Source organism: Myotis lucifugus, unplaced genomic scaffold (assembly GCF_000147115.1).
Source record: "Myotis lucifugus unplaced genomic scaffold, Myoluc2.0 scaffold_321, whole genome shotgun sequence".
NCBI lineage: Eukaryota > Metazoa > Chordata > Mammalia > Chiroptera > Vespertilionidae > Myotis > Myotis lucifugus.
The window spans coordinates 339,205-363,332 of record NW_005871369.1 but is presented as its reverse complement, the minus strand read 5'-3'; the positions used below and the strand labels follow the sequence as shown (position 1 = coordinate 363,332).

The 24,128-nt window shown below is 54.6% G+C and overlaps 1 protein-coding gene across 4 annotated transcripts in view; it reads left to right on the top strand.

The window, feature by feature from the left end:
• The window catches only part of CADM1 (cell adhesion molecule 1), a 347,826-nt gene extending 331,456 nt beyond the window's left edge, over positions 1-16,370 (top strand). The window contains exons 9-10 of one of the 4 annotated variants that reach the window (XR_002832101.1): positions 7,496-7,627; positions 9,534-9,667. Coding sequence is in view for 3 of the 4 variants with exons in the window: in XM_006100646.3 (XP_006100708.1) it covers positions 7,496-7,627; positions 9,534-9,652 (251 nt within the window). In the remaining variant the exon portion in view is untranslated. Of the gene's footprint in view, positions 1-7,495; positions 7,628-9,533; positions 12,390-15,991 lie in introns of those variants that run through there. The other 3 variants (XM_023764209.1, XM_006100646.3, XM_023764208.1) reach the window with 3 other exon arrangements.
• Positions 16,371-24,128: the final 7,758 nt, after the last annotated feature.

Below are 24,128 nucleotides of genomic sequence, written 5' to 3'. Positions count from 1 at the left end.
GCTCCGTGTGCCGAGAGCAGCCCATCAGCCTTCTGCTTTGCAGCAAAGGCATGGCCCGGAAGTTCCAGAGCTGCATGCTTCCCCAAAACGCTTTCTCAGCTCCTGCCCTGCACAGGAGAGCGTGATCTGGAAAAGTCCTACGTCTCCCTCGCACTCCATAGGAGCGTGTGGGTAGAGGCACGTTCTAAATGGCTTTGCTAATCCAGCCAGGTGTTTAGATAACGGAAGCATTTAAAGGTCTGGATCCAGGTGATGTTCTGAGCTGGGATACATGACCGTCTGGTTAGTGTGAATGTGTTGTGAGGGACTCTTAACTAGCCCCCACCCAACGTGTGGCTCAGATTGGGCAAATGGGCGATTCCTTCTCACTGGTGGACTTGCAATGTTGGTGATAAAACAGCCAGAGCCAGCTGGGCTGGGCTGTGTAGACGCAGTCAGGGTCTGCCCCATAAACGTAAAATGTGTCATTGTTTACTCATATGTATACAGTATTTACAGCTTAGAAAGCTCTCACATATATTGATGATCTCATTTGTTCTTCATTCACTCAACACAACTGTTTGAGCTCCTGGCACGTGCCAGCTCTGAGCTGGGCTCCAGGGATGCAGCCGTGAGCAAGCCCAGCAGAAGCTAGAGCTGCCGCAGACCCCACGGCAGTCAGGGTTGGTGGGAGACAGGCTCAGAGCACAGGAAACCTGTGGCCAACACTGTGAAGGTGACAGAGCCACAGTGGGACAGGAGAGTGAGTGTGGGCTGGGGAGGGGAGGCCAGCCACACAGCTCACCCTTGGACGGGAGGCCCTTGGAACAGAAAGAGTGGGCCAGGACGGGCCAGACGTGGGAAGGTTTTCGGGAAAAGCCTGAAGGTTGTTCATCTCAGTGCACAGACGAGGAGCCGGGCTCCAGGGGTTACATGACTTACTCGAGAGACCGTGAGGATTTGAACGCCTGGCTCCTCCGGCCTCTCTAGGAGATGGGGCTGGTTTGGAGCGGGTTTCTTCCCTGGGAATTCCATCCTTCCTCTGCTCTGGGGCCTTGGGAATCCTTTTCCTCTTGGGCCCTTTCAGTCCAGTCTGTGCATCCAGGACACGAGGAGGGACAGTCAGCCCTCCAGACCCATCAGCTGGAGAGTCAGTGCTGACTTCCCTGGGTGGTCTCTCCCAGCATTAAATCAGCTTTTCCCTTCAAAGCCCTGACTCTCCTAAACCATGGGATTCGCTTCCCACTGAGATGGTGCTGAATGCCATGGGATAGTGCTTGATTGCAGAGGTTAAACCTGTAGATTCCCTTACTTTAAAATTCCATTTAGCACAAGGCGTAGCTGACCAATCATGGCCCGCCCACACCAGCTGGCCCATGGTGTCCTCACAGTGTGACTGGGAACCTCATCTTATTGCTGATCTTCCCATGATCCAACATGCTGCCGTTTCCCCCCCTGGGAGGAAGGAGACCGCCCTCCTGGTGCTTAAAATGGAAAAGGTGTTGCCCTTGAAGCCCTGTGCGACCGCAGAGCGGGCTCCGGGCGCCTCTCTGTCTCTGGGAACACTGGCGCTTGGGGAGGGACTCCTGTTGCAGGACGTCATCCCCACGCCGCTTAGATTACAGCAGTTCACTTGAGGAGGGAGAGCAGCGGATATTAAGAACGCACTTGTTCCTGTGTGTAGCTGACAACTAGTACTTAATACCTAGCACTCGGGTGGTTCACCTGAATCATGACTAGGTGGCCTTTCGCCGCCAGGCTGCAGCCTTGCCCACGGCAGGAGAGCTGACCACAGTCCCGTGTGCTGTTCTGCGTAGGAAAGGGCTTGGTGACTTCAGGTGGGCAGGGCTAGGGCATCTCACCATCAGAAAACAGTGCCGAGTGTGCGGTACCACCCTTACCCCAAAGAGCGGATAGATGTTTGCCTTGAGTCAGTGGTTAAGAACTGAATGGAGCCTCAGGCTTTAAGAGGACGGGCTTAAACGTGGCAGACACTCCGAGTGCCTCTGCTGGACCGGCCCTGGCCGGGAGGCTGGCACATCAGCAGCACACAGACTCCCCAACAACCCTGGGTAATGTGTGGTGTGCTCAGGGCTCAGAGTAGCCGACAGACCACCTATGTCACAGAACAGTGACGAAGCCCAGCTTCTCCCTGATGGCCAGTGTACTTTCCTGGGGACCCCACTGGAGGTGGGGCCGTATGTCTCCCCGGATCTGCCACTCAGGCCAGTTTCTGGACGCTGGCGTAGGCCGGAAAAGCTACGCGCCCGATCCTGCTCGCTGGGTGCAGTGTTCTCACCCAAATGAGCACGCACTGAGCCCTGGGCTCACCACGCGGGGTGGGCTGCACACGGTTCCTTTGAAATGTTAGTGTAGCCGCAGTGACACCGCACGAATGAGATGCAGCTGAAGGGATGTGAGGCGATGCGGTGCCCGGGCGCTTGGAGGAGGCTTCCTGCTTCCCTGCCCTACACGACTCCTCCCTTTCACTCTGAGGAGAGGAAGGTTACTGCACGGCGGCCAGTGAGCCCAGTGCGTATTCACATCTTAATGGGCGAGCTGTGCACGTGCTGGATGCATTTACTGCTCTCTGACAAGAGGGAATTAAATGTCAGAAGGATTTGTAGCCTCTGTAATTGAATTGGTGCTGAGAAAAGCAAATCTTAAAGAAGAATAACATATTAGGATTAGCAAATAGGTGGCATCTTGTCAGTGGCGCCATTCAGTGTGTTGCCCTTCGGTAATAAAGTTGTGCTTTTAAAACGCACACTTGTTTTTGTTGTCGTGGCGGGAGCTGCGATCGGTGACGGATAGGTGACGAGAATGAGCAGCTCCGTGATTCAGATGGTGCCCGGCTTTTTGGGTTGTTTTGTTTTGTCTTTGAGGCCAGATTTTGTTTTTGCGAGAGATTAGGGAAATCCACTGCCAGGCTTTCTCTTTTTTCCAACAAGAAGTCGCAAGTGCCACCCTGATCATTAAGCTGCTTCTGAGATAGACTCATCCCCCTCCAGCCCTAGCGAGCGGAGACAGCCTTTCCCTCCCAAACTCCGGGTCTCAGAGCTTTCCATTAAACTGACCCATCCAGCGAGTCTCCATGCGGGGAGGCGAGACTGAGCCAGGGACAGAACTGTTGCAAAAAGCCAGCGGTTCGGACTCTCCTGCAGCCCCCCAGGTGAGGAGGCCGTGGAGGTGGAGCAGCTGACGGTTCGGTAAATTCAAGTAGGAGGCCTGATGTCTTCAGAAGCTGCTAAGGTCGGGTGTGACCGCGGAGAGCACAGATGGCGCGTTTAAGGGGAGTGTCTGCTCCCCGAGTTTCCAGGGTGCCTCTAGCCCGAGCGGGACCGTCCCAGTGGGAAGGAAGCAGCCCTGTGTGGGACTGTGTACTCGTTACCGTGTCGCACTTGGCCCCTCGGAGGTGGAAGACTTGGTATCCTTTTGTCAAAAAAAAAAAAATGGCCTCGGGCTGCAGCCTGGCTCAAGGTGCCAGGGTGCCCAGGTCCCCGTGTGCCAGGAGCTAGTCTGGGGTGTCCTGGCCCTTCCTGGCTCCCTGCGGCTCTCACAGACCATGGTTGTGGCGGATTATGTTCTGCAACCCTGACCAGGCCGCAAAGTAGCCACAGAAGCCGGGGCCTGGGGCAGCGCGGCTCTAACACAGGCAGCGGCTCTGGCTGCGAGGAGCGGTGAAAGGCAGCCGGGAGAGGGGAGCCCCAGTGCCCCCCTCCCGCACAGTGCCCCGAGGAATGGGCGGCCGGTTGCCTGGCCCGAGGGGAGGTCTGAGCAGCCTGGCCGGCCCTCCTGGGAGTTCCTTCGAAACAGGTTGTCCTTTCCATCTCTGAGGCCAGTGCGAGGCCCATGGTGGGAGCTGTGGCCACACCGGGGGAGCCCGCATAGCTTCTGTCAGCAGCTTATGAACGCTCCCCAGGACCTCGATGGACAGCTCTTTCCCAAAAGGAAAGCTAACTGGGCATGCTCATCCGTCCGTGGGGTCCATCCCAAGAGACCGGGTGACACTGAGCCGCAGACAGGACTGCAGGCCGGACAGTGCCACACCGCGTGGGCACGCACGCCAGGCAGACACTGGGCTCGGTGACAGCCTGTCACCTGCGGTCCTGATGGGATTCTGCACTCGGCGACCACCCATGTGCTCGCTCTGCCGGGCTGGAGCCCCTTTGCACCCTGTGCACACGCTCCACTGCACAGCGGCTGCAGGACAGCAGAGCTCAGTCCCGAGTGCAGCGCCAACCCCTGCTCCTGGGAGGGAAGCACATCGTCCGCTAGACGACAAGAGAGGGCTGTTGGCCGAGGAGCAGGTTTTATAAACGTTAACTTTCCCGCGTAGGAGCCGGGCAGCTGGAGAGCCCACCTCTTTGGCTCTCTTTTCTGCCTCATTGAGCAAAGGAGCCAGGGACCTGGGAGCACGTCCCCAGGAAAGCAGGCGGCTCTGGCCTGAGCGAAAGTCTGACCCCAAGAGGAGCAGGATCTGTGGGTGACGGTGGGCGGCACAGACACGCCCGAGTCCTCACTGGGAAGTGGCTTCTGGAGGCCCCGCCAGAGCCCCTTTCGGGGTCGGCATCTCCTTCAGCTCCAGGTTTCATCTGACTCATCAGCCAGCGCCTCTGAGTGACGGCTTGTGCTGCTGCTGCTGCCTGAGGGAGGCACCAGCCCCGGGTGCCCGGCCACAGTGCCCCGGCCGCGGGCGCAGGCACTCTTCCCACCTGGTGATAGCTGACCAGCGCTCACCTGCTGCTCCATCACCGTGGGCGCGTCCATGGCACCGAGAACTCTCCTCCCGGGTCCACTCATGGAAACAAAGGAAAGCGTGAGATGAGGCTGGGAACAGCCCCGCTCTTCTTAGGGGCGCCCAGCACGCCGCCACCTGCCGATGGGCAGGAAGCCAGGTGGGTGGGGTGGGGGGAGGCACGAGGAGCTCCCAGCCTGCAGTGTCTCCTGGGAATGAAACATCACCACCTTCTGTGTCCGTCAGCAGTGACGGGAGGCGGTGGCGAACCGACGGTGGCGAACCTTCCGATCTGAGTATCGGAAGCGAGCAGGAGCCTTCGCCCTCATAGGCAAGCGTCTGCCATGTGCATGGCCTGGAGGGCGGGAGGAGAGGTGGCACCAGGTGTGGATGTGGGCAGCGAGGGAGCAGCCCGAGCTCCGGCGGCTTCAGAGTCACAGGGAGCAAAGGCCAAATGACTCGTGTGGGCTGAAGAAATGAAGGCCACGGACGCTGCCCAGGAGGGTCTCGTTTTCCTTTATCAAGAGCTCTCTCTCGTGTGCGGGCTCTCTCTCTTTTCCTGGCTTCTAGAACGTTCCTGTGCCTCGGCATGGAGAGGCAGCCTTCTCCACACGGGCCAGGTCTGTGCTGGGTCAGCCATCGACGCTGCTCTCTGCTGTGCCGGGCGGGCCCTGCCTTCCCCTCTTGCCTCAATGCCTGGCACCCTCCTCATGGCCGGAACCGCCTCGCTTCCCTCGCCAGGGCTGAGAGGCCCTCATGTGGCATTCGCCCCAAGTTCCTGGCAGTTGGAGATGAGTTCATTCTCATTCCCACAGACCCCTGACTTCGACAGCTCCCCGAAGAAGTCACAGTTCGCTGGCTTTCCTGTCGCTTTTGTCTCCCTGTGAGCAGTTTGAATCGGTGCCGTTGGGGTGAGAGTCTCCGGTGTGTAAACACAGCCCCCCAGCAGGTGCCAGCATCCAGGGGCACCCCAAGGGCAGTGCTCCCCTTCAGCACGCTCTGGTGTCTCCTGGGCGTTTCCGTGGCCGAGTTCTGCCTTGTTGAAGTGACTTCCAAGGCTCCGAGGCCTGGCGTCTGCACTCGGCAGCGCTTTGGCCGGGAGGGGTTCCTCTCCCCTGATTTCGGGCCCAGCTCGTTAGACACGGTGCCGGAGGGTCTGGCGCGTGGCGGGCGGGCTCATGGGCGGCTGCACTTGCGCCATCTCCATGCTCCACGTCAGCGCATCCCCTGTGGCCCCAGGCGGCCGCCGCGGCTCTCGTTCGGCGTTTCTGTTTGGGGTTGGATTTGGGGTTTTGTCGTCCTTTCGAAGGTAACTTAATGAAACACTTTAAATACTTCATTTTAAAATGTAAGCTCTTTTAATCAAAGCCCTTTCCATAGACCCCCTCGGTCAGGAGTTACTTCCCCACGCCCTTCAGTACTTAATCTCCTCGCAGAATTGGAAATATCGATGGAAAGTGTAAATCATGCCTCCTGCTGAAAGCGTGGTATCAGGTTTCGGCTCAAAAGAGCACCATTACCTTTAGCTGTCACGGATCTGTACACTTGATCGATAAACTTCAAATATTATTAGAGGTGGAGGCTTCAGAGATTTGCTCTGTTCTTTGCCGAGAGTCCGAGATAAATCTTTCTTAAAAATGGACTTGGATCTGCGCTCTCGGTCTCCATTCCTCAGGCGTCCAGCAGCTGCAGGGACAGATTTATAGGCCATGTGCTGCTTGTACTGAAAGATTTAAATGGTAAATCCTTCACATATGACTTCACAAATCATGTAAAGTTAAAAGATTTTTACCGTTTCTGTTGCTGCTGTGCTTAAATTGTAAGGTACAGCTAGTAAATCATTTTAATGGAGGTGTCGTACTTGACTCAATAAAAAAAGAAAGACAATGGTTTAGCTTCCACTCCAAAATGTTAATGTATTAATCAACGGGAGAATAATTGTTTTTTACTACATTATAAATCCTGGGTGCCATTAGGATTTCAGCGAGGGGTGATGCAGCCAGCCCGAAATTAAAATTGTTTACCCTGCCATCCATCGCTTCCGCACGGCCATCGCTCACTCGGGTCCTTTCCGCGCTGTTCCCCAGCCAAGCGTCACTCCTCCGTCGGAAGAAGACATCCGAGGGAGTGATGTTATGAAGGAGAATTAATTGCGTTGTGGAGTGCTAAATTAATAAAATAGGAGCCGTCTGTGGCGACGGACCATCATTCCTCGCTGTCTTTCTGAAATAGGTCTTTAGGTTTTAGATTGAGGCCTCCTCCCTCACACATCCTACAGGGAGCAAGCATGCCACTTGTCTTTAGTCTCATAATCCTGTTTATCTCTAGGCAGCTGTGGCTTGGAGCGCCTCACTTTGCCTGTGCCTGTGCCCAGCAGAGATTAAGACACTGGGCGGCCCGCCTCCCTCCACAGCTCCCGTTACTGCCGAAAGGTGCCATCCGCTCCGAGCGAGCGCCCTGGGTCAGGGTGGCCGCCCTGGTAGAGCGGCACCTGGACAGATAGCGTGAACGCTCAGAGCAGCCAGGGCGATGGGCCCTTCCTTCCCCCGCTCCCTGCCTGAGCTGTTCCAAGCGCATTAGCGCCCCTGAGAGGCTCTAGGGAAATGGCCTGTGGGCCGAGGGGCCAGGGCAGCACTGGCCAGCCCAGTCTGTCCCGCCTGTCGCTCCTCCCACCTCCCGGTTGCTCTCGCTGACTCCTCCGGCCCTGCAGGCCGCGTCCCCGGGGCTTCTGGTGTCTGTGATGAGCTCTACATCCCTCTTCCTCTTCTGATCCCACAGACTCCCGAGCAGGTGAAGAAGGCTCCATCCGGGCAGTGGACCACGCCGTGATTGGCGGCGTCGTGGCCGTGGTGGTGTTCGCCATGCTGTGCTTGCTCATCATTCTGGGGCGCTACTTTGCCAGACACAAAGGTAAGCAGGTGCCTGGCCAGGCGGGGCCTCGTGCCCCACCGCCCACATCCGGGGACTTGGCAAGGTTGTCCTGGATAGGCAGTCTGGGTTATGTGGCCGCATGGCCTCTTTGATTCCTGAAACGGAGAGGGAAAGAAAGAAAATTTAGCAGCTGCTGATTAGGACTCAGAGAGTTGATGAGTAGCAAGCACTCCTTGATTTGGGTTTTCTCTAAATATACAGCTTTATAGATTGTTACTCTACAATCCATAATTGGGGACAGAGGGAAAACCACAGTCGGGGCTGGTGTGTGAGGTGGGGGTGAACCACACCGACATGGAGAGAGAACGCCCGTGACCTACAGCTTCCGGGGGGGGGCGGGTGGACCGGCTGTGCGCCTGCCCCAGGCTCAGGTAGCCTGCCCACAGTGGCCAGAACACCTCCTTGGTTTGGTGTGCCTGGAAAGCCACATAAATATGTATCTTTTAGATTATCAGTGTCATTGATGCAAATTGCCATGAATCACACACTTACCGGCTGTGCAGTCTGGATGGGCCTCCCCTCTTCCAGCGCTTTCCTCCTGCCCCGCTGCTCTGACCCCCCTCTCCCTAGGTAATTGATCTTCCCCCTCTTCGTCCGCCCTTGTCTCTCAGCTGTTTTTCTCGGTGCTGTGCAATGAGCTTGCGGGGCTTCCGATAGATGGACTCTAAGCGCTTACATACCGCTCGCTTGTAGAATTTGCATTTGGAGAGGTTCCCTTAAGCTCAGCAATGGAAGTCCAAGGTCCTTGACAACTGCCTTCAGGATCCAAAGTGCCCGTCTCAGGCATGAAACTGTTTGGGGTCTCGGGGCTATGCATACGTCACCCTCTGCCCACACCCAGAAGCAGACTGGCCGAGAACCCGCCGCCTCTCGAGGCTGAGCCAGGAAGTCAGGCCAGAGAGCAGGACAGAGGTCTGCACTCGGCTGGGGAGAGCGAGGGGAGAGGCAGAGGAAGGAGGGCCCCAGGGGGACACTGGCTGCCTGCCTTCTCAGACTTGTCACTCGGGAAACCTGAAAGCAATGGGTTTTGTTGTGTTTTTTTTACCTAAGAGTTTCTATGAAGACAGTGTATAGTGGGAACAGGGCTCTTTGATTATGACATAGGCAGTGTAGGCCTATGTCATAACATACTTTCTCCATGTAAACTCCTGGGACTTAGTGATAAAGAGTGTCACCAACTTTGTACCGTCCTGTCTGTTGTCACTATGAAGTGGCCGTGCCAGTTAGCAAATCCATGAATCTGGGTCCGGTTAGGGTTGCTGTGAGAGAGACTCGCCCGCAGCTTAAGGCAGACCCAGCCTTGACGAACGTCAAGCTAGTTCTGCACCTGGAACCCACCTGCAGCAGAAGCAGGAGCCAGTCAGACACCCTGGCGAGTGCGAGCATTCTCGCTCCCAGAGGCACCAGTGACTATAGCGACAGGAGGCCAGGTTCGCTGAACAACTCGAGGTGGCAGTGACGTCATCAGGGCCCTAATTCATCTATTGGCTAATTGCTCTTTCTTGCTTTGGTCCTTAATCATGTCTGTGCATATATCTGGTCATTGGTCCCGGGCGTTGACTGTGTATGTGTTAGCCAGCAGCTCTCCAGCTTCTGCATTTTTAGCTCCCACTCACGTCTTCCTCTGCCGCATCCCCTGGTCATCATCACTGCTCTAATGTCTCATTTGCCGAATTATATCGCAGCGGTTCAGTCGGCGTGGTGCCTTTGGAGCCCCGGATCCCCACTTGTCTCACCCACCCCGCTCTCTCCTCCGATTGTTTTCTCCCCTCTGCTGCCTGCACTCCACTGCGCTGATGATGGCCACAAAGCCAGTTGCCATCTCGGTACCACTTGACACAGAGGCCATCAGACAGTCACGGTGCTTTACCCCTTCATCTTGCAGGTACATACTTCACTCATGAAGCCAAAGGAGCCGATGACGCAGCAGACGCAGACACAGCCATAATCAATGCAGAAGGAGGACAGAACAACTCCGAAGAAAAGAAAGAGTACTTCATCTAGAGCAGCCTTTCCTTTCCATGAGGTGTCCCGCTGGCCCTATTTAGATGATAAAGAGACAGTGATATTGGAACTTGAGAGACATTCGTGTGATTTTTTATGAATGGGTGGAAAGGCGCGAGACCTGGAAGGCTTGGGATTTGCTGTATAAAAAAAAAATGTTCTTTGAAAAGTACACTCTGCTGATTGACACCTCTTTTTTTGTGTTTTTTTTTTTAATTTTTATTTCCTCCTACCAAGTCAAACTTGGATGCTTGGGTTTAGTTTGGGTAGATTGCAGAAAATTCTGTGCCTTGTTTTTTTGTTTGTTGGTTGCGTTCCTTTTTATTCCTCTTTGTGCGCATTTATTTTTCAAAAAATGTTTTGATTTTTTTTTTTAAATCTCCCATTTTGGAATTTGCCTGCTGGGATTCCTTAGAATCTTCCCCCCTTCCCCTTATTTTGCTATTGTTTTTACTTTTTTTGTTTGTTGCTGAAGTAACTGCTTTGTGTTCAAAATTCAGTTTCATAAAAGGAGAACCAGCACAGCTTAGATTTCATAGTTCAGAACTTAGTGTATCCATATGCATTCTTCTCTGTTGTTGTAAAGATTTGGGTGAACAAACAATGAGAACTCTTTGCTGCTGCCCATGTTTCAAATACGTAGAGCAGTGAAGACTAGAAACGTAGACTGTGACTCAGAAACTGTTCTGTTTGCTGTGGAACTACATTACTGTACAGGGTTATCTGCCAGTGAGGTGTGTCGCAACGAGGTGGAATCTGTCTTTCTTCTGTGTCTGTAGACGGCTCCGTGTAGCTACCCCACACTGTCCAGAGGGTTGGGCTGGAAAGAGCTCCTTTTTTAGTGCCCTCACAAACCTGACAGGGAGGGCTGTTCCTTTTGTGTAAGCGGACAAATGTGAGTTGCCACAGGAGGGGACATAGGGAGGGGGAGCGATAGTTCTGCTCCGGTTGTTTCTGTTCCAAATGATTCCATCCACCTTTCCCAGTCGGCCTTACTTCTCACTAATTTGTAGGCAAGAGCAAGTCGGTGCGATGGGAGCATGACTGAATGGGACAGGTCTTCCCTTTGTGCTCAGCCCGGAAGGGGTGGATGTGGCCTGCATGTACTGTATATTACAGATATTTGTCATGCCGGGATGTCCAACTCAAACCCGTGTGAAACTTTCCTTCCTTCAGATCAGGCTCGACAAAGGCAGGAGGTCCAGAAGGAGGCCAGTTCCCACGCTGGCCTGCGTGGACCTCCGTTCCCAAAAGGTCAGAGCAGAGGTGGGGAGCCGCATGCAGGGCTTTTCAGTTACTTAATCAAAACTCAAATGTGAGTGTTTTTATCTTTTTACCTTTCATACACTAGCCTTGGCCTCTTTCCTCAGCCTTAAGAACCATCTGCCAAAAAATTACCAATCCTCGCATGACAGCAGCCATAGTGCATAGCTACTAAAGAAGCCACCGGAGGGCGTCGTGGGCGGAGCCTGGGGGAAGGGGAGGAGTCAGTTCTCTACATTTTCTAAAGGCAGGTACGTCTAGGAACCTAGAAGTAGTCCTGAAGGATAGAGACAAAACTCTTACCAGGCGTCTTGGTAAGGCCCCAGACTCCAGAACGCAGTCCCTATAGAAAGATGGCATCAAAAAAGATAGATCTATATATATATAAATATATATTATATAACATTTTCAGTGAGTAACTTTGGATTTTGCAAGGTGCATTTTTACTATTGTTACATTATGTGGAAAACTTACGCTGATTTATTTAAGGGGGAAAAGTGTCAACTCTTTGTTATTTGAAAGCGTGTTTATTTTTCTTGTCTTTATTTTAACCTTTGATAGAACCATTGGCAATACGGGGCCTTTGGGAGCGGACTGGCTCGAAAGAGATCGGCCGAGCAGCTCCGCCTCCCTCTCCCGTCCCGAGGCACTAACCCAGACAAAGGCCACAACCAACCTCCCTTTTTCACGGAATTTTATAACGTGCAGCTCTCTCCCGAGCCCTTAGCTCCCATCCTGACCTAGCGTGACCAGATCAAAGGGTGAGAATCATTGGCATGTTGTCGACAGGGTTTTTTCAGTCATTCTTTTGAGGAAAATAAAAAAAACGAAACGTAGCATCGCTCACAGAATTGGCATCTCCGTTTTGGGACCTCCCGTCTTTCTGTTTTGAAAAGTGTACAGTAGTGCAGTGTTCCTGATGTAACTTTATGGCTTACAATGTTGACATGTCTCAGGTCCATGTGTTTCGATTGGTGTTTTCCGTCTCAGGTAGATCGCTAAGTGTAGGCCCCACACATTGGAAAAAAAAAATAAAATAAAACCAAGCAAAAACAGGAAATTCTGGACTTTAGTTGTATATTGGTTCATGTATTTTTCTTAAGTATACAGTGCACTGTTTGAAATGTATTGTTGAGTATTACTTTGTACAGGTCGGTCACTTTTTTTAGAGTGAAGAAAGAACAAACTTGTTTTTTGTGTTTTTTAAAGGAATATAAAATAATGAAGGATGTATAATTGATGCCAAATAAGCTTGTTCTTTAGTCACACCGACGTCCTATCTCCCTCTAGGCCAGTTCTGTTGCTAAGGTGTCCATGGACGGTGTTACGGTGTAAGAAACTCCATATCCATATGTTCCCATTCGCATTTTGTATTGGTTCATGTATACCATTTTTACAAAAGAAAAAAAAAAGAAAAAAAGAAGTACTATAAAATATCTGTCTTCTTAATAAAAAAATTAATGTTACAAAGTGATCCTTTAATCTCATTATGAACTTTTTAATGGACGTTTCGCGGGCCCTGGTCCGGCTTTCTCCTCAGGACCTTGCGGACCGGAGCAGCCGCAGGCGCTGGGAAATCTGCCAGCGGGTTGCTCTGATCCGATTCCTCCCGCTTCCTCCGCTCATCCTTCCTGTCCTTGTTCTCTCCTCCCCCTCAGTGGCCAGGTGGGCCAGGTGCCTGGCAGCGCGGATCAGCGGTTTGTGCAGGTGCGGGATGCAGAGGCGGGCCAGCTGGGACAGGCCCGCCCTCCGTGGACCCGTTCCCCCCCACCCCACCCCCCACCCCCAGTTTCCCTGTGTTGGCTGCTCCACCTGTCTCTTACTTTGGGATTCTGTGTCTTAATAATTCATTCTGCCTTCTTCATTTCAAGTTCTCTCCTTTAACGGAAAGACTCGCTGCGGGGGACTGGCTGGCCGCCCACGGAAGATCGTTCTCACTTGCTGTCTAGGCTGCGGGGACCTCCGGCCAGTGCACTGCGCGCTCCAGTCTGTCCTTGCCTTGCAGGCCGGAGTGAGCCATGGCTGGGCTCCCGGGGCTGAGCTGACAAACGTGGATATGTCTGAGCGGCCCAGCGCGCCCTTTCCCCGCCATGCTCCCCCGGGGTTTGCTCTCCCTTCTCTGGGCAGGGCCTGGGGAAAGGCCGCGGGAGATAAGGTGAGCTCTAGGAAAGCCAAAGGCTGGGTGTCTCATTTCAGCCTCCTCCCTCCTGGCCTGCCTCCTGCCCGCCTGTAAAAACCAGTCGCCCAGATGTGCAGTGTCGAGCCCCTGCAAGAAACACAGCGTCAGTCCCACCCCTTGCAGCAGGAGGTGGCCCTCAGCCTGGGCCCGGCCAGCATGTCAGGGAGCCCGGCCGAGCTGGGCTTGGAGAAGGGAAGTCAGTGAAGGCGGCTCTCTGGAGGAGCCGGGGCCCCAGCCGGACCTCTGAGGAGGGGATGAGCCGCAGGGGCCCAGGGCAGTGAGCCCAGCGGCTTCTGGCTTGCATGGGAAAATAAAGGGAAGTGGGATTAGGTGTGGAAGGTGGGCAGTCTCATGGCTCGAGGAGTGGAGATGCCAGGGCCTCTGCCAGCCCCTGCTGCGGGCAGGGAGCCGCGGGCAGCACTGTCCATCCAGCTGTGTGGACCGTCTGCTGGAGGGGCTGCTGAGGAGAGATGGAGACTGTGTACTCAGAGGGGCCCGGCCTGCTCCACCCTGTTAGCTGAGACCTCAGGTCTGTGGGCACGTCACGTGCCCCTGAACCTGCCTTAGACCAGCGGTTCTCAACCTGTGGGTCGCGACCCCTTTGGGGGTCCAACAACCCTTTCACAGGGGTCGCCTAAGACCATTGGAAAACACATATATAATTACATATTGTTTTGTGATTAATCACTATCCTTTAATTATGCTCAATTTGTAACAATGAAATTGGGTGTCACCACAGCATGAGGAACTGTATTAAAGGGTCGCGGCATTAGGAAGGTTGAGAACCACTGCCTTAGACCCTTTCTCTTCACCATTCGTCAGTGTCATTATTCCAGACCCTGTGTAGTCACAAGGTATGTTTAGTGTCACCCCTCCCCTCGCCCCCACCCCCCACTCCAGCCCCACCCCAGTCTGTAACATGAGGTGGGAGTTTCAGCTGAAACCTGGCAGAGACCCAGGAAGTCCCTGCCCTGAGGCACAGGTCCAATGAGACATTTTCCTTTGAGTCCCATGGGGTGTGCGAAGGAGAAGGCGCCAGAAGAGTCCCGGTTAGCGGGAGCTCAGTGCATTCCTGGACCTTCCTTGGGTCTGGGAGGGAAATGGCCCTGTTTCCTCCGGGAGTTTCCCAGTGTTTGGGCTGCTTGCCTTCCCCACACATGTCAGCTGGAACCCGAGGTGAAGTGCGGGTGCGCATTGGCGTCTCTCGCTGTCCCGTCCTCGTGCAGCAGAATTCTCATCCCGCCGGGCCCGACTGCGGAGAGGTGTTCCTTTGATTCTGTCATCCAGAACCTCAGAGCAGCCGTGGGTCCCCACGCTACAGACTGCTACGGGAGGGCTCTCTTTTAGTATAAACTCCTGCCCAAGGCATATACGCACCCCTTCTTGCCAGGACTCAAGGGTCCAGCCCTTAGGCATGAATAGCTGGCAGCCGAATTCCTTCCGAGTGAAATGTGTATTCACAGCCACACGTGAATAGTTTGGAAATATTTCCGAAGGAAGTCCTTGGCTGTCCTGGCCCTGCCCAGGAGAAGGCAGAGGGGACTGGTGGCCGCCATCCAATGACCTTGGGGGCCATATGTGAAGTCAGCGGTGGGCACATAACAGACGTGAGCGAGCAGCGTTGGTTACAGGGAGGCGAGGCAGCACCTGGGTGCGCGAGTCTCCCTTGGCCTTAGTCACCAAGTCTGTATCTCAGACGTGACATCTGTGAGTCCCTCCTCAGCACAGGCAGCTTTCAGGTTGGCCTTGAAGAAATCAGCCTCCGCCCCGAGTTCCGTGCGGTGAGTCCCGTCATCCTTCGGGGCCTCGTTGCTGGCACGTGTGAGGGACCTTCCGAAGGCGGCATGGCATGCGAGAGGAAACCATATTTCTCGCCTTACCCGGGTTTATCTCAAAACTGTGAAATATGCCTCTGATAGGAGCCATGGGATCTAATGCACCCACATCACACCCCCCCCACCCACATTAGCATGTGCTCAAATCGGGATATTAGGCATGAGGATAATGTGAGCACCCCAAAACCAAGGCTTGAAAGCAGAAGTCCAATCCTCCACCTCCAGGTTCTTTTTGTACACAGGAAATTATATTTGTTCTGATTTTTATATTTTTTATGTTTCATTCCAAAGTGAACAGAAAATTGCCTACTGCCCCTAGTGGTCAGTGCTGGGAAATACAACTCCAGCCTCCCATTTAAATTTGGAAATCATTCCTACAAGGAAAACCGGACTTCAAGTTGCCGGCTCTGTGGGTCTCCACATGCACAACCACCCTCAGCTACCATTTAACTCCATCCGAGTCCTTCAAGGTGCTGAGCTGTGGGGCGGTGATGCCGGGGAAAGGACTTCTCCAGGTGCCCGCCAGACCCACCAGGCTCACAGCCACATTTCAGCCTTAAATCATCTTCCTTAAGTGCCATCTTCCTCAGGTTAATTAACCACCAGGCGTAAACTTGCTGTCACCAGCAGGAAGTGCATCCTGAAGTCAGCAATGTTACGATCGCAGCTTCTAATACTGTTTATCCTGCATTCGTGTTTATTAAGGGGGGGAAATTGATCCAAAATAGATATTTTAGTCTCCCAGAGCTGGTGTTGGAAGATCCTAATGCAAGCCTTTAATAGCAGCAAATATTTAAATCCCTTAATGGCTGCTGAATGTTGAAATGTGCGACTTTATCACCCCTTTTGGTTTGTTTTCTCTGTAGTTGAGTATTTCATCGTTAGACTTGCACGGGATGCTGGCAGGCTCAAGTTCAGCTAATCCACGAGAGCTGTTTGCCCAGACACCGCAGACCCGGTTAAAAAGTGTTGCTATGGAAGGAAGTCTTCGCACTAATCAGCCTTTGTTAGCTAGTGACCAAATTACTATCCATCTCTCTCTCTTTCTCTCCCTCTCTCTAGGCCTGTTCTCTCTAACCTCCTCTCCCAGAATAAAGTGATGGGGCAGCCATAGTGTTGCAATTAGGAGCATGAATCTTTTATCGTTTGGACAAGGAAGGGAACATGCCATCCCTGTCAACTGAAATGTCTCCTTGGGTTTTTGCTCCTGCTTCCCTGCCAAAGCTCATTGCTGCTGCTGAAAGCGTAAACCATTCACAGCTGCTCTTGATGGCTTGATTCCTAACACAGCCAGAAATGTAGCCCGGGAGATGCTTAAGACAGTGTGTGGAAAATAATAGATTTCCTTGCAGAGACACCAATGCACCGAGAAGGCGTTGAGTCCTGTTAGACCCAGCCAAGATCACCAGTTTCCTCCCTTTCTGCCTTTAGTTACAAAGGCGGTTGCTCAGAGAACGCAGGGCCTCTTCACTCCTCTGTGTTCTCCCGGTTGGTTTCTCTCCGCACCCACACGCCTCTGGCTGTGACCGCCATTGTCTCACCACTCACCGCCAGCAGCCGGGAGACTGAAAGAAGCAGTGCCTGCCGGAATAGAACGAAAAGGAAGCTGCAGAGCGAGCGGAGAAGGACCCGGAGAGCCCACCGCTGAGACCCGAGCCTAGGCCCACCAGCCCGGGGGCTCCGGAGACAGGTGGCCACGCCCGTCCAGCACCAGGATGGGTCCTTCCCTATGTGGCACCCCCGTGTGGCCATCGGGAAGGCCAAGAAGTGGTGTCATTAGTTCAGCTGGCCTCTGCGATGCAGCCCCATCGCCGCGCTGCCTCTCGGCCCAGCCTTAGTTAGCAACCTCTGAGAACGAAGCTGCCTTTGGCAGGCCAAGAGGGAGTGACCACTCAGTCACAAATGCTTGGGAGGAGGCGAGGATGAAAGAGCAAACAGTGCATCACAAGGTTGCAGCTGTTTCTGCAAGTGTATGTCCAAAGCCATGGGTTTCTTCACCCCGAGTGCCTCCCCAGCCATGCCAGGAGGGGAAGTAGAGGCAGGCCCCGGCCACACCTCTCGCCCTCCCACTCCAGTTGCAGCCCAGTGGCTGCGTCTCCCCCACTGTGTTCGTTCTCAGCTTCTCCTAAATGGAAACCATTAATCATACTAAATTGTGCAGTGATTCTGTGATAGGGAGAATGCTGATGGCAAAAATCATTCTCCTTTGTTGTGCCAGGCAGGCAAAAGGCAGAAGTATTAGCGCGTTGCCCTGCCTGGCTCCTTGCAAATGCTGACCATGTGTTTGCCCACGCAGCTGCCTCTCTGCACACGCTTTATTTTAGCCCTGGGCTGAGGCGCTCCCACGGTGGACAGAAAAGGAGGCGCCCAGGCACCTCTTCCTGGCTTTAAGGACTGCCCGTGAGACCTGTAACTGGCCACTCCCTGAAGTCCTTCCGAGGGCCCCAGGTCAGGGCAGGGAGGGGGGGCTCATGGGTGAGCTGGTGGGGGGCGCGGTGCCCCCCACATGCCTCTGCCAGCTGAATTTCAGAAGCAGCCAGGTGTGGGTACCAAGGAGGCGTTTTGCCTTTCAAAACGTGATGTCTGCTTCGCTTTCGACAAGCCTCTTTGTAAGCCACCCTTCTGAATTAGAATCATTTTCCAAAAGCTCTTAAGCTCTGATTAATGCCGGGGCTGTTTTTAACAATCATCCTGCCAGTCTTAAGCGGCAGTCGCTGTGGATGATTGGGAGTGTTCAAAGGCCAGCCAGGAGTTTGTTGACAACAAAACCCGTAAGAGCCCAGCCAGGCAGCCACAAAAGGTGGAAAAGCAAAGGCACCGTTTGGGCTTAGCTGGCTCTCTGCTCCCAGCGTTTCCCACTGAAGGTTTGATTGAACGCACACAATGCGCTCGGATCCGGCTGTGAGCGTGCCTAGGTGAGCGGCTGCCCGCCGGCCTTTGTGTGAACCAGTGAGCAACATGTTTGGAGGCCCTGGTTTATTTATGGACGCGCGTGGCTCATTCCTGCCGTCCCCAACATGGCCAACATCAAAGACCGGGAAGGAAGCATGGTCGCTTTGCTCCGGGCTGTTTACTCCCGTGAATGCTGAGCAGGGCCAGGCCCGGACACGGGCCTCCAGCCCCACGGAGAGCGTGGCCCTTCCCCAGCATGTGCGTTAGACCAGCGTTTCCTCTTGATCTTGGCGACGTCATGCTAGAGTCTCCATCTGCCTGAAAGCTCCGTCTGAAGCTCTGGCTTGAAATCTCCGTGATTACGGATTTACTTAGGCTTGGCTTCAGGTGGCGCTTATTTCTAGCTCATTACTTCCACCAGTAGGAAGAGGTCAGCTCCGGGTGACAGGTGAGCCAGTGAATTTGGTGTGATGGACAGATTTGTGTCTCAGTCCAGCCCCACCACTGCACTAGCTGTTCCATTACATCACTGCCCAGGGAGAGCAGGCTTCTGGGGTAGCTTGGAGCTCTCATTAGCTAATGTCCAATAAACTCCCGTCAACCGGAGTCAGACAGGAGCCCCACCCTGTGTTCAGCGTGGCCTTAGGGGTGCCGGTCATGTTCCCTCATGGTCCCTGTGGACTGCAAGGCCCTCCCTTCTGAGGCTGAATGAGTAGATTCCTGGTGTTGGTCTCGGGTCCTGTTTCTGCCTTGGCGAGGAGTGCCCAAAAGGAAATCCTAATCTACCAGGTACCCTCCGCATCCCACTCTACTCACTGAGATTCTGCCAGCTGTTCAAGGGCCTCAGTGGGACAACATCCCCTCCAGCACAGCGCCTGCCTTAAGATCACGAAGCTTTGAGCAAATGAAGTTTCTTCAAACCTGCTCCAACCCAGTTCTCCGTGAACAGCACCATCAGTCACTCAACCTAGAAACTGGGAGTCATTCTAGATCCCTTCCTCTCCCCCAGCTCCCCTTGGCCTGGCTCCCAGTTCCTGCCCACAGTCCTACCCCCGCCCCTGCTTCTCCAACTCCACCCAGCCTAGCCACTCCCATGACCCTCGCCTGCCCAGGCCCCACCTCCAGCCACAGGAATGTAACAGCCCCAACTTCCAGCTTACACTGGGTTAAACAGGGTCCCTCCACTGATGGGAAATGACTCCTGGTGACCTCTGAGGGCAGAATGAACCCAAATCCTCACAGTCTGCTCTCAGTTCAGTCTCACCAGGTGACCCCCACCACTCAGACCCCTGCCCGGGCCCTTTTCACTTCCATTCGCACCTCTGTGCCTTTGAAGATTCCAGAAGAGTCCTCCCTGGGCGGCTTCTCTGAGCTTTCCCAACCTGAGCGTCATGCTTTCCTGAATTTGTGTCCTTATCACTTCCCTGAACTGCGCGCTTGCCTTTCTGTCTCCCTCAATAAAACCGTAAGTTTCTTGAAAGGAGAGACTGTATCTGATCCCACTGAGTCCCCAAAGCCATGCCGGGATCTGAGCCTGTGCCCAGTAAATTATCAGAGAGGGTTTTGTTTCATCCGTGGTTGGCTGGGCCTCTCAGCTGCCCGTCCCTTCCTGGAAACATCGCGGTAAGCTGCTTGCTGTCTTCTTTCTAACCAGCGACTCTAGTTTCCAGAACTCCCTCTGTCTGCTTGGTTACATTTGATGGGTTTGGCTTTGACTGTTTCTTGCTGTCCTCGTCAGCATCGTGTTCCCAGTCTCTCCTTTCTTCTCTCTCTCTGGGTTGTTTTGCCCATTAGGGTCAATATGGACAGAGAAGAGCTGTAAACATTTCAAGGGCTCCAACATACAGAGAAGAAAACTATAAAACAAAAGGATTAAATGTTTAATTAAATATCTACAAACCCATCATGTTTGCAACCAGCAAACTGCAACCAACCTAAGCTGGTAACGACGTGTAAATTGTATTCAATGTGGGTTGTAATGTATTTTATATAATTCGGAACAGAGCCTCTGTCAAAAGAGGTCCTAGAGCCTGCGGAGGTTTTGAAACAGCCCCACCCCGCTCTCTTTCCCTTTGCTCTTTCTTTCACCCTCTTGCCCTCTCCGCTCTCCTCCTCTGGGTTTTGCACCCCAACCCTGGGCAGACAGACCAGGTCCAGGAGGGAGCCGGGGCAGCTGCCGGCTCTGTGTTTGTGTTTGGTGTGTGGGCGGGGTAGGCCGGTGGCCATGAGCTCTGACTCCAGGAGCCAGCACTGAGAGTACTGCTTCCAGCTGGGCCTGGATCCGTCCCACGACCTTGGGGAAATGGCTTCCTCCCGGGCCTGCTCTTCATCTATTAAGAGCCTCCATCCCAAATTGTTCAGAGTTATTTGTTTGTGAAGTATGCTGACATCTCAGATCAAGGCATGGTAACAAGCAAAAATACTGCTGTTGTTATAGTGCATTTAAGACCCCAAATAAAACGTGTTGCCAGCTCTTGAGCTGAAAATGTAAAAGCTGTAATAATTGACGACTGATTCCACTGTTGCTTTATGGTGTCCTTGCCTTGCTGAGATCACCCCATTTTTGCCCTTTTTCTTAAAAAAAAATGAATAAAGGTTCCTTTGTGAAGAATGGATTTCATTTAGTAAATAATTTTGACTTGTGTGATTACTTCTGTGACTTCTCCCTAACAACTGGGCTTCGCCAAGAAAGCCTCCCCACCCCGCCCCCATCCTGCTGCTCCCCGAAGTAATTGTGCGATTAGGAAGAAGTGGCTGGGCGCCTCGCTCCTCTGTATTTTACGCTGGCGTCTGACGGACTCCCCGCTTGCTGGAGTGGGCGAGCCAGCCTGTTATTAAAAAAACAATTATGCTGTTAAAAACTCTGGAGCTCCACAAGTGCGGAGCATCGATTGGGAGCGCCGGTCAGTTATCACCAGAAGGTCCTGACAACACACTAATAGGTTTTTCTGAAGATCCAATCACATTTTCTAGGCAGAGGCTTGAGGTGTTCCACATGGGATAATGCTTGTCCTGGCCGGTATTGATTTCAGCAGCTCGCTCCTCTCCCCTCACTGCCTCACACCCTTCTGCTGCTGCCACTTTTTTTTCTTTTGCTTTTTGCAATAAAGACTTGAGCTTTGTATCCCACGTTCGCAGTGTGATGAAGGAGGGGAGCCTCCAGAGCCCGCTGCCCATGCCAGGGCCTCTCTGCACTCTCTCTTTCCTTGCTCTCGCCTTCCAGTCAGACACAGCAACGCTGCTTCCTGTTCTGCTCCCTCTGACCTTGTGGGTTTTATTCTCATAGCTGCTTCCAGCCCAGCCAGCAGCCCCTCTTAGAAGAGATTGAGTTAGAAACCCTGCTGGCAAGGATAGGAAGGAGCCATGAAGCAGCTGGAAGTCACAAGGTTCCCCATTGCCCAGGGAAGTGGGCTTCCTGGCAGGGGAGGGTGTTGGTCTGCAGGTGAGTGAGTGAGTGAGTGTGTGTGTGTTGGGGGGGGGGGTGCAGAGAGGCAAGGCTACCGGACACAGTTGTACAGATGGTTCACTTGACCAGAGTGTCAGATCTAGGGGGTGCACAGGGACCAGGAGCCTGCTTACCCTCTGCTAGCCAAGCCCTGTGCCCTGGTGCCCAGCGGCATCTTGGAGGAAGGCATAGCATCTTTAATTCACACAAAGATGCATTATGGCCCACGGTGGCCTGGAGACAGGTGGCGAAGGCCCAGCACCTCTGGGGTTCTGGTAGCTCTGCTCTTGCACACTCTCTCTCTGGGCCCCGGCCACTCCCCACGAACACTCCTCGACGGCCACGCTAGCAATTTCACACGCGTCTCACTGCCAGCCCCATTCTTAGGAGGGACTGCAGTTGTGCCGGCGTCAGCAGGCTTCCGGGCCTAAGGAGCGGGTATGCATCCCCGCGGCCGCTGCTGCCCCTTCATCTTGCCAGAACCCTCCAGGGGCCGGGCAGGGCCACTCCGCTGCCTTTGCCTGTGCCCTCTCTCTTGCTCCCCCCAACGCCCGGAAGAACACAGGCTTTGTTACCAGTGGACGTGGGTTCATCCCAACATCCCCACTTAATAAAGTCGACATTGGGCACGTCTCTGAGTGTGTCTTCATCCTTAAATACCCACCTCACAGCAGGTGTGCGGACACGTAGGTGAAAATGCTGCGCAGTCACCAGACTGCAGGCTCCCGGAATCCTGCTCCAGGCTCCCGCCCCGCCTGAGCCCCTGAACAGGCTCGCAGCAGTCAGCACTCGGGTCTAGCCCGCTGCCTGCCTCTCCCTCTCAGGTGTGTGCTCCGCTCGGCTGCCTGCGCCTCTCGCAGGGTCAGGGTCAGGGTCGAGGCTTGCACGTGTCCGCAGGCCGCAGGCCCCAGAGCCTGAGGAGCTGAGCACAGTGGCCACTCCACAATCCCTGACCTCCTGGCAGTGGTTGCTGCACAGTTGTCTGTCTCCCACACTTCCCAGCCAGGGAGAGACGTACATGGAGTCACAGAACACAGGCCTGCAGCACCGCGGAGCTTGTCCGGTACACCCCCTCCTTCACACCCTTCCCTGCAGCAGCACCCCGAGAAGGACCAAACACCAGCCCAGGAGAGGTGTTACCGACCCCCCTTCCCAGGTGTAGTGACTGACCCCCCCCTTCCCAGGTTTCGGTGACTGAGCCCCCTTCCCAGGTGTCAGTGACTAACCCTGCTTCCCAGGTGTTAGTACTGACACCCCTTCCCAGGTGTCGGTGACTGACCCCCCTTCCCAGGTGTCGGTGACTGAGCCCCCTTCCCAGGTGTCCGTGACTGAGCCCCCTTCCCAGGTGTCGGTGACTGACCCCACATCCCAGGTGTGGGTGACTGACCCCCCATTCCAGGTGTCAGTGACTGAGCCCCCTTCCCAGGTGTCGGTGACTGACCCCACATCCCAGGTGTGGGTGACTGACCCCCCATTCCAGGTGTCAGTGACTGACCCCCCTTCCCAGGTGTCGGTGACTGAGCCCCCTTCCCAGGTGTCGGTGACTGACCCCACTTCCCAGGTGTCGGTGACTGACCCCCCTTCCCAGGTGTTAGTACTGACTCCCCTTCCCAGGTGTCAGTGACTGACCCCCACTTCCCACCAAGACCCCTCAGCCAGGTAGAGGAGGGACACGCTCCTCACCATCTCTCATCAGCTACACACAGCAGGCCAGTAGCCCTCCGTGCTGGAGGCACCTGGAGCTCGTTAATAATTTGGCTTTCAGGCTCCGCCCATATTAGGGATTCTAACCTCTGGGGGCGGGGCCTAGCAGGGGCCGCAGGCGTCCTCCAGGTGACCCCTCTCAGGCCTCCAGTGGGAGAGCTGCTGGCTGCTCTGCGGGAAGGGGCTGGCAGGAAGCCAGGGCACCTCCACTGGAACCAGGCGTTACCACTGAGGAAACTGCCCGCCTGGCCTGGCTTCTGCACCCACAGCCGAGCTGGCACTCCTGGCACACAGTGGGCGCTCGGAAGTGTTGAACTGCCACTCGTCTCCGCTGAGCGACTGGCTGACTGCAAGGCTGATGGGAGGACATGCACCCTCCATCACCTTCACCAGGAAAAACAGGGTCAAGTGCCTGAAGGATGAGCTGCTCTGCCCACACTGAGAGGAGCCCCCCGTAAACCTGCGGGGTGCACGGTGGAGCGCAAGGATGAAGGCTTTGCAATGGGTGTGGTCAGAAGCCAGCCACACCGCCCTGTGCTCACTGGCGATTGTGACCCACTTGCATTGACCCCCTCATTCACTCCACAGATATCTGGGGCTCCTGCTATGTGCCAAGCCAGGTGCTGGGCATGGAGAACACTCGAGGGAGCAAGTTGGAGAGGTCCCTGTCCCAGAGCAAATGTCCCACCTGCTCCCTGCACGCCCCGCCCCAGCCGTGGGCAGAGAATGTGGGCCTGAGCAGCAGGGCTGTGCTCACACGCAGGCCTCCATCCCCGCCCTCCCTGGCTGAAACCCCAGGAAGCCGAGTTGCGGACCCTATGGCCCCAGAGGCGGGAGCTCCCCCGTCCCGGCTCCTGCGTGACCAGTGGAGCGGGGGCTTTGCTGATCCCAGGGAACTGCAGCGCAGGGTGGATGTGGGATTTGCTTCCCTGCAGAGCCCAGCCTTTCCTGACTGGCATGGGCCCTGCCCCCAGGCTGCACTCAGGCAGGCAAGCACCCTCCCCCCCTCTCCCCCCACGCCCCATTCTTTTTTTAAGAAAAAAAAGAAGGGGGGATTTCAGGAAACATTGTCACGCGGGTCCCAGACCAAACTTAGGGGGGGGGGGAGGAGAGCAACGCCCCTCCCTCACTTCCCATTTGTGTGGGATCCCAAAAAAG